The 10,753-nt window shown below is 43.6% G+C and overlaps 1 protein-coding gene across 1 annotated transcript; it reads right to left on the bottom strand.

Annotated features, from left to right (window-relative positions):
* Positions 1-4,893: 4,893 nt before the first annotated feature.
* On the bottom strand, positions 4,894-9,505 carry eef1a1a (eukaryotic translation elongation factor 1 alpha 1a; the record flags this gene model as incomplete). Its single annotated transcript, XM_080848332.1, has 7 exons — positions 4,894-5,018; positions 5,563-5,797; positions 6,030-6,286; positions 7,048-7,198; positions 7,798-8,094; positions 8,924-9,103; positions 9,362-9,505. 7 exons carry the CDS (start codon positions 9,503-9,505, stop codon positions 4,894-4,896), a joined length of 1,389 nt encoding a protein of 462 aa, XP_080704458.1.
* Between the last annotated feature and the right edge of the window lie 1,248 nt (positions 9,506-10,753).

Raw genomic sequence — 10,753 nt, 5'->3', positions numbered from 1 at the left:
CAGACAGGACAGGAGATGGACACAGACAGGACAGGAGATAGACACAGACAGGACAGGAGATAGACACAGACAGGACAGGAGATAGACACAGACAGGAGAGGAGATAAACACGCAGACAGGAGGTACATACGGTCCCGCTCAGCAGTATTGGCACCCCTAGTGAATATGAGCAAACAGGCTATGAAAAAATATGTCTTTGCTGTTTATCCTCTTGGTCTTTCACTCAAAATATTCATAAAAATCTTACCTTTTCATTGAGGTAAAACATTAAATAAATATTATTCTTCAAAACATGTGTGCACAGGTATTGGCTCCCCTTAATTAAATGTTTTGTGCAGCCTCCCTTTGCCAAGATAACAGCTCTGAGTCTTCTCCTATAATGCCTGATAAGGTTGGTGAACACATGGCACGGGATCTGACCCCATTCTTACATACAGTATCTCTCCAGATCCTTCAGATTCTGAGGTCAACGCTTGTAGACTCGGCTTCAGCTCATCCCACAGATTTTCTTTGGGGTTTAGGTCGGGGGACTATGATGGCCATGGCAAAACCTTTATTCTGCGGCCGGTGAACCATTTTTGTGTTGATTTTGAGGTATGCTTCGGATCATTGTCCTGCTGGAAGGTCCAACCATGGCCCATTTTAAGCTTACTAGAGGGGGCTGTTAGGTTTTCATTTAATATCTGCTGGAATTTGATCGAGTCCATGATACCATGTATCCTAACAAGATGTCCAGGGCCTTTGGAAGAAAAACAGCCCCACAACATCAAAGTAGGTATGGGGTGCTTTTCTGTATGGCTATCTTTCTGTCTACGCCAAACTCACCTTTGTTGTTTTTGCCAAAAAGCTTTATTTTGGTCTCATCTGACCATTTAACTCAGTCCCATTGAAAGTCTGACTTCCATTTGGCAAACTGTAGGCACTCTAGTTTGTTGTTGATTGACAGCAGAAGCTTTTTTCTGGCAACCCTTCAAAACAACCTGTGGTGATGTAGGTGGCATCTGATGGTAGTTTTGGAGACTTTCTAACCCCAAGACTCAACTAATGTCTGCAATTCTCCAGCTGTGATCCTTGGAGATTATTTTGCCAGTTGAACCATCCTCCTCACGGTGCGTTGGGTCAATGTACACACAAGTCGTCTTTCAGGCTGATTCTTAACATCACCTGACGCTTTAAACTTCTTTATTATTTCCATGATAGTGGAAATGGGTATTTTCAACTGGTACGAGATTTTCTTGTGTCCATTTCTTGATTTGTGCAGCTCAACAACTTTTTATTGCACATCGTCACTGTGTTCTTAGGTCTTTCCCATTGTGATGAATGACTAATGGAATTTGGCCTGTGTCATCTCATATTTGTACATCAGTGGAACAGGAAGTCATGGTTAACCTCTTAAGAGTTCATAATTAAACAGGTGAACTTAAAAATGTAAAACATGACTGGAAATATACTTCAGTTAGATTTCAATTATAAGATTTTTCTAGGGGTGCCAATAATAGTGGTACACATTTTTTTGTAAAAAATATGTATTTAATCTCAACCGTTGTTTTCTCTTACAATAATTTAACTTCAATGTAAAGGTAAGATTTTTGTGAATATTTTGAGTGAAACACCAAGAGGATAAACAGCACAGACATATTTTTTCATACCCTGTTTGCTCATATTCACTAGGGGTGCCAATACTGCTGAGTGGGACTGTATGTGTCCTGTGGAGTGGGGCGCTGGTGGCGCAGTGGTAGTGTCCACGCTCCACACCACCAAGGTCACCAGTTCAAACCTCAGCACAGGAGAGAAGGTGGAGAGGACCTGGTGGACTCAGAGGCCCTGAAGCAGGTGGTACGTCAGGATGGATTGCAACGAGAAAGAAATTGGGGGGCCTCCTTGGCCCCCCGAAACAATCTAGTAGACAAGCAGGGGGTTATAGACTTTTATCAGTGTTCTAGAACAAAACAAAACAGTATGTGTATAAAAAAAGTCTATAGTCTTGTCAACTAGGTGGTTTTGATAGGCCAAGTAATCCATGTGTTGAGGTTTGAACCAATGACCTTGGTGGTGTGGAGCGTGGACACTACCACTGCGCCACCAGCGCTCCACTCCACGTGGACAATTGTCTTTCATCTTTCAGACAGGTCACACAGCTGGTGATAGGCCTTCATAATTGAGAGGATGTGAGTCAGGTTAATTAAGGGATGTGGATGTTACAAACAGCAATCTTTTACCAGGAGTGGGGTTCGAACCAACGAGGACAATCGTCCATTGGATCTTAAGTCCAACGCCTTAACCACTCGGCCATCCTGGTACTGAAGAAAGATGGTGATTAACCATTTATTTTTTACTTGGAGAGGTTAGAAGGTTGGACGTGGAAACTGTGCATGTTTCTACCCAACATTTAATAAATGAGGGCCCTAGATTCTAGTCTCCGCTGTGGGATGCTGCTGTGGTCTCTCCACTTGATCTATCGACACACACACACACACTCTCTCTCTCTACATGCTGATGTAGTCTCTCCTAGAAACCCTCTGCCTACACCTACCCACCCCCACCACACTGCCATGCATTAACTCCACTCCACTCATGAAACATCTACATACTTTCTGCTAGCCTATTTTATTTATGTAAATAATTGGCACCATGGACATAGTTTTCTGTGTCATTTTTACCCTTGTAATAGAAAACTTGCAAGCGCTCTTCCTACCAACGTAGCTGTTCTTCAATAAGGCACTATGTGAATAAAACCCTGGAGCCTGAAGGCCAGAGATGTCCTTCATGAGGGATGAACTCCCTAAGTGTTCTTGAGTGAGTGGTCTGAGTCAGCCTGGACTAGGGCGCCCTCTGCTGGTCACATCCTGCAAGTGATCATGCGGGCAAAAGCATGTTTTCCACTCAACTTCCAAGCCCTAACTTGTGAGGCTTGTTTTCAGGTTATTTTACAGCCAACCTCGCTAACTCTCACTCCCCTTTCCCTTCATTATCAGTAAACATTCTTGAACTGGAATCCACATCTGTCACCTCATGCACTTGAACCAGTTTGGGCCTTTGTGTCTAATTGAAATTACTCTAAGATATTCCCTTGAGCCTACTGGTATACAGTTTCCCTGGGCGGTGTTGTCGGACCTTTTAATGGGGTACAACCCAGCGTATAACCATCTTTCCCACTCTACTGAGACCTAATGCGGTCTAGTGCAACAGTCCTGCAAAAAAATCCCCTTCATGATTTTTATAATGTTTCGTTTATGTTAAAACCGTTTAAGAGAGGTGGCGATTGAACTGTGTGATCATTTTGTAGGATTTAGTTTGTGGTGCTGTTAAACTGTATTGAATTAAATACAACCCCAATTCAGAAAAAGTTGGGACGGTATGCAAAATGCAAATAAAAAGGAAAGCATTGATTTTTATACATTTACATGTACTTGTATTTCATTGCACAGTATGAACATAAGGTATTTCATGTGGTGTCTGGTCAACTTCATTTGATTTGAGCCAGGAAAAGGTGCACAAAGGGCAACGAATGGAAACACTTGTATCTCAACTGCATGGTTACAACTATAACTATAGGAAACATACTAAAGGTTTATAGCGTGGTTCACTGTAATGCTCAAGAGAATCTCTCCCACAGTAATTATTGACTTAGTTGGCATATCCTCTCAAATTAAACTAAGACAAATTAGTACTGAATTGAACCTGGATTTCTGAATTATGAATTAATTTAATTATTCAGTTAAAACAGTACATATGGCTGTTAACATTTACATTTATTATAGTATTCACACATTCATCACATGCTCCTCTTGAAGTGAAATAAGGACATGAACCCGATTCTGTTGAGAGGTGCTGACTGAGTCATAGGTTTCTACTGCCCTCTTGTGGTCACACTATTAATAACTAGGTTAATTTTCCCAATCAGTTTAATGAAAACAAACCTTGCATCATAAAATATGTTGTCATAGGTTGATTGAGGTTTTTTTTTTTATTGAATTTCTTGCTAATGAGTCTATTACCTTAATGACTGCTGGCTATGCAACAATGGCCTAGGAAAATGAGAATAAACACACTGTGTTTGGTTTGAAACATCTTTAATATGACATGGAAGCTTTAGAAGATTATGAACAGTAAAGTGCGAAAGCTAATGCCAATTAAGGTCAACAAGTGCCTGGTGCAGGGTCAGCATTACACCAATCAAAAGTGCTAGAAAATCTGAACAACCCGGTGCATGGAAACTTCACATGCCGGCAATTGGACAAATTTGGAGATTATTGCACACACATTATTATTTGTATACATTTTAAAGCTAAATGTGTCACACAGTATTTCTTTAATATCATATAATATATATTAGGATATTGGTATGCAAAGTTTTGGATCGTTCTTTTTCTATTTGCAAAATAGAGATCAGTTGAGACTGGGCACCTGATAACTGCAAGTTAACGATAAGAGAGAGACAACAACGTGAGAACTCGACTTACACTGCACTCCAGAGAGATAGAGAGCGGGAGAGACGCCAGGAATACTTAGATCGCTCTCAGTTTGTTTTTTTAAGAAATCACACCTGGTTTTTCAAGGTCAATAATCCCATTTCACTGTGCACATTTAGGCCTAGCGGTAAGCTAAAAGAGAAAGCAAATAAATTAAACATGGGATCTCAGACTCGTCGAAAGACAGCACATAGCAGTTTGGAGGGTGGAGTTGTCTTAGGGACTTGCGAGTGGTGTCCTTACCGGTGCTCAGACTTTAGGGTTTTTTTTTTCTTTTTTTTTTCCTCCTGATGCTTTTGCGATGCATTGTTACAATTAACCAGTCTCTGATGATGGAGTTAAAGCAGCCGACGGGTGGGTGGAGTAGGGTGCCCTCTGCTCTGCCATGGGTGGCTCTGGAGTTGGCAGCTAAGCACAACATTCATTTGGTCTTCTGGGCCTTCTGCGCGGACTTAGTGACCTTGCCGCCGCCGAGCCCCTTCTTCTCCACAGCCTTGATGACCCCCACGGCCACGGTCTGACGCATGTCGCGCACGGCAAAGCGACCTGATGGCGAGAGGGGGAGGATGTTGGTGATGAAGGTGAAAAGATGAAATGTTCCCGCCTGATTCGAAATAAAGATTTCTGCACTATATAGCTGGTGTGAGTACATCTCATTTACATCTGGTTATCTATAAGCAAAATAGCTGAGTTCATTTTCCACTTTATCTTATTTTCATGCTTCAGTCTTGCTCTTAAAACTTCACAGTGCAACATTTGCCTGCCTTTAAGAGACACCATACTGTTAAGAGTGCCAGTTATTGTTAATGGCACTAAATAAACACAATTGAACTTCAACTCAAAGTAACTACGTATGCCCGGTAACCTGCCCCTTGCTATGCCAGGCTGGTACTATACGTATGCCCGGTAACCTGCCCCTTGCTATGCCAGGCTGGTACTATACGTATGCCCGGTAACCTTCCCCTTGCTATGCCAGGCTGGTACTGTACCTATGCCCGGTAACCTGCCCCTGGCTATGCCAGGCTGGTACTGTACCTATGCCCGGTAACCTGCCCCTGGCTATGCCAGGCTGGTACTGTGAGGTACTCACCCAGTGGAGGGTACTCGGAGAAGCTCTCCACACACATGGGCTTCCCAGGGATCATGTCCACGATGGCGGCGTCCCCCGACTTCAGGGTCTTGGGGTTGTCCTCCAGTTTTTTGCCCGAGCGGCGGTCGATCTTCTCCTTGAGCTCGGCAAACTTGCAGGCGATGTGGGCAGTGTGGCAGTCCAGCACTGGGGCGTAGCCTGCACTGATCGTGCCGGGGTGGTTCAGGATGATCACCTGTGTTCACGCGCACGCGCACACACACACACACACACACACACACACACACACAGATTAAAACATATATATATACACAGAGAGAGAAAGAGGGAGAGAAACATGTTGAGTTTCATGGGTCTGGGGTATAAGCTCTCATCAAGCTTTAATCACCAACCTTTCTCAACATATGCCAGCAATGAACTAAAAGAATAATCATTTCCTGCTCTATCACTGTTGCCGAGGAGCTCACCTGAGCGGTGAAGTTGGCAGCCTCCTGGGGCGGGTCGTTCTTGCTGTCGCCAGCCACATTTCCACGGCGAATGTCCTTGACGGAGACATTCTTGACATTGAAGCCCACATTGTCGCCGGGGAAGGCCTCGGTGAGCGCCTCGTGGTGCATCTCCACCGACTTGACCTCAGTGGTTACGTTCACCGGGGCGAAGGTCACCACCATGCCAGGCTTCAGGACGCCGGTCTCCACCCGGCCTACGGGCACAGTGCCAATACCTGCACATGTGTGAGTCATCATTACTGCTCTGAACCTTTGGGTGAAATCCATTTCAAACATGTTAAATGTGATGGGGCAGGACTTCACTGCACTACAGTAAAACTGCCACCTAAACCTAAAAGGGTGGGGGGCACTGTAGCCTCGACCACATTGGTGCTTGACGCCCACGGAGGACACAGGTTCGAATCCGGCCCGATGTCATTTCTCCTGTCCACTCCCCACCTCTTCTCTCACTTGTTTACTGTCCCACTCTTAACTGAAACTATTAATTAAAGGCATAAAAAGCCCAAAAATAAAAATAAACATAAAAGGGTGCAAAGCTGCCATCTGAAGAGACGGCTTGAAATATGAGCACTGCTCACCTGACCAGATTGTATGCCTGTTTGCAAACAGTCAACTACATTTGCCACTTGTACATTTCCTGGATCGCATACAAATATTACACTGGAAAAATTCCCCAAGATCATGGCTGTCCACCCTCTTTTTCATAAACTTCACCTCATTACAAATCCCTTAACCTATAAAATGAGGATTTAAAGCCCAAGGTATTAAACAGTATATGTGGATTCAAAGCCCATCACTCAACTGATAATTCATGACATCCCTGTTCAGTTTTAGCTGTTTTGTATTCCTGAAGTCAGAAGCGAATCATCACATTTTGCCATTTCTCAGGTAAGCCCACTTGGAGCTTCTCTGTCTCTGTGTTGTTGCTGTATCAGCCAATGTCTCTAGGCTGCCCCCTGGTGGTGGTTGTCCTCACCTCCAATTTTGTAGACGTCTTGGAGGGGCAGACGCAGGGCCTTATCGGTGGGTCGGGACGGGGGCTGGATGGCGTCCAGGGCCTCCAGCAGGGTGGTCCCAGAGGCATTGCCATCTTTACGGGTGATCTTCCAACCCTTAAACCAGGTCATCTGATAGCCATGCACAGGATGGTGGTATTCAGTCACCATGAGAACAGATAAAAAACTATTCACAGAGTGAGCATTGCCTATCACTGAATAATGCATTAGCTAATGGAGGTCTAATCCAGAATTAGATTTACATGTACTACACTGGTTCACACCAGACCTTAAAAGCATAATACACATGCTAACTGTCATCCACTGCAGATAAGATTACCGTCATAACATGGGTTTATTATTTATTTATTACTAATGGATAAAAATAAAGATTTACAATATCTATAAATGAAACCAATGGATTGACAATGAATAGAGCAGCTTTAGGCACAGGAGAGAAAGCAGCCACGTACACACACACACACACACACACAAAGCCTGTAATCAGACACTCTGGGTTTATTATTTATTTATTACTAATGGATAAAAATAAGGATTTACAATAGATATAAACGAAACCAATGGATTGACAATTAGTAGAGCTACTTTAGGAACAGGAGAGAAAGCAGCCACGTACACACACACACACACACACACACACACACACACACACACACACACACACAGACACACACACAAAGCCTGCAACCAGACACTCTGAGAGCACTTACGTTGGGACTGGGCTCCAGCATGTTGTCCCCGTTCCAGCCGGAGATGGGCACGAACGCCACCGTGTCGGGGTTGTAGCCGATCTTCTTGATGTAGGTGCTGACCTCCTTGACGATCTCCTCGTAGCGCTTCTGGCTGTAGTTGGGCTCGGTGGAGTCCATCTTGTTGATGCCCACGATCAGCTGCTTGACGCCCAGCGTGTAGGCCAGCAGGGCATGCTCGCGGGTCTGCCCGTTCTTGGAGATGCCCGCTTCGAACTCGCCCACGCCAGCTGCCACGATCAGAACGGCACAGTCAGCCTGGCAAAGAAGACGCCATTAATATTAATAGTACACTCAGAGGAGAGTGGGAAAGAGTACGTATTTTGTCTTTAAAATTCTTAAAGGAACATTCACATATCCACTCAATTTAATGTTTACATGGATGCTCATGAAGTTGTCATAACTTCTATTATAGTAATTAAAACACAAAACAGGAACATGTTAATAGAGTTGAAATATGTATCCACTTTTCTTTACTGATTGTGAAAGAAATATTCTGATATGTTTTACTATTATTATTCTTATTATTATATGCATTTCTTATGCTTTGTCTGTGTCCTGTTGAGAGGAGAAGAGCGTGTCTGGTACGAGAGGCCCACTGGCCTGTTTAACTTACATGTCATGAAATATTAGGGTAGGCTGATTTATTGTCTTGGTACCTGGTACAGAGTGAAGCGAAGAAGACTCTGTCTAGAGCGAAATTAATGAACAAAGGATCTGGGAGTGTCTTCATGTTTAAACCTGTGTGAATCTTATTTTGAATAAAGCAGCAGACATTTTAGAAGAGAGGCAGTGTATGATTCTGGAGAGATCCAAATCACTACATTCCTCTGGGCCAGAGTAAACGTCTGTTATTAACTATATTCTTGGTTGTGTGAGTCTTAATTCTGAGGTAATACAGTCCTGGTAAAAGGGTGAAAATTCCCTGACACTGATAAAAAGATCGAATTACAAGAGCTACCAGTAGTAGATTTCAGCAATTGTTTACGGTTTGTTGTTTATTGTTGACTGCTCATTGCTTTTACATGCACATGTAAATGTGGGGACGTTAACTGTGTCATTTGTAGATCCCGACCGGAAAGTCTACCTGAGAGGTGCCAGTGATCATGTTCTTGATGAAGTCCCTGTGGCCCGGGGCATCGATAATGGTGACGTAGTACTTGCTGGTCTCAAACTTCCAAAGCGAGATGTCAATGGTGATTCCACGCTCCCTCTCCGCCTTCAGTTTGTCCAGCACCCAGGCGTACTTGAATGAACCTTTGCCCATCTAGACATCAAAACAACATGCAAGAGTACAAAGGGCTGTCACAATAGGCAAAAATGCTTCTCCGTCCAAAGACATTCCAAAAGACTTCAATGACCGATTACTTTATACATCTATAAAGTAGGGATAGTCAATTTGTCCTACCACAATAGGCTGCTTTTTATAACATATAACCATATTTAGATTTTTTTCAGTTAGGCATTTTTGTACCCAGTCCCAATATAATAACACAGCTATACACTGGGAGACATCATCTCCTACCTCAGCTGCCTCTTTCTCAAACTTTTCGATGGTCCTTTTGTCAATCCCACCACACTTGTAGATGAGATGGCCAGTGGTGGTGGACTTGCCAGAGTCGACGTGGCCAATGACCACAATGTTGATGTGGAGCTTCTCCTTTCCCATGGTGACGCAATAGGTCAAATGTCACGAGGACAAAGCAGAAAGCCTAGGACAAGTATGAAGAGATGCAATGAAGGTCTCTTCACAGTTCAAGTTTAAGTTTAAGTTCAAGTTTATTTGTCACATACATGAACATGTAGGGAAATGTAAAAGGGTCTACGCTTGCACACACGCTCCACACTTTGCAGAAATGAAGGAAGGAGTGCGGAGTTAAAACTTAGCGAGTAACTCATTTGAGTTCAACAGTGTCACTGCTTGTGGGTAAACACTCCTCCTAAGTCTCTCAGTTCTTGCATTGAGGCTGCGGAGGCGCCTACCTGATGACAACAGAGTGAAGAGGCTGGCAGTTGGGTGTGAACCTCCAAAGGTTGCATCCTTCATACCAAACACAAAGCAAGGAGGGCACAACGCACCCAGAACAGTTTCAATTCCAACGGTCGAGCATGTCGGTCTACTGAACCCAAACAATACCTTTTTTGCCCAGAATTAAAAACATCACGTAGGCATATAACTGGGTATAACCCTGCCAACATGTAATTTGCCCTAGCCTGTCCAAGAAAACTTATATTTTCATCTCAGTGTAACTGACATTCCACTGCACAATTAAGTGTGACATTTACACAGTACAACAGTAAATATACACAAACCCCTCACTCTTCTGACTTATGTTTTGGTTTTCAGTGTCACCGCTTTTTATGGCTGAGCCAGACCAGCACCATGGACAAGGGCATAACGCAAGAGCACCAATTGTACAACATTCTTGCACTGCTTTAATGCAGCAATAGGGAGTTTTGTTCCAAAACTAGCAAGCTAACTACCTAAAAGGCATGCAAAAACCTTGCAAACACCACCAACAGCCCAGTAGACACTGATATAAGCTTGCCAACACACTAACTGCTATATTTTGACAGTATAGCTGGCAACGTCATGCTGTATAAGCTTTACTTCCATTTTTGCAGGTTGTTCCAGCCCGGTACATAGAACTACTTTGGGCATATCCTGGGTGGCTAGTGGGAAAGACACCGGTGTTCATCTGTCCTTTACATGACCATATGCTACCAAAATTAATTTGAGGATGATACCAAAACTAGTTGCCTATTAAACCATACCTCAAAAAGTGTCTAATTGTTGCAAAGTGTTACTTTAATGCAACCTGAAGCCGGTCTGTGTTGCTACAGGGAGGCTAAGGATAGAAAACACAGGCATGTTCACAGGTTCACAGGTACCGATATTGAATGGGCTGGATACCTT

This window comes from Sprattus sprattus, assembly GCF_963457725.1.
Source record: "Sprattus sprattus genome assembly, chromosome: 12".
Taxonomy (NCBI): Eukaryota; Metazoa; Chordata; class Actinopteri; order Clupeiformes; family Clupeidae; genus Sprattus; species Sprattus sprattus.
The sequence above is the reverse complement of the archived record's forward strand: the minus strand, read 5'-3'. Positions and strand labels throughout refer to the sequence as shown.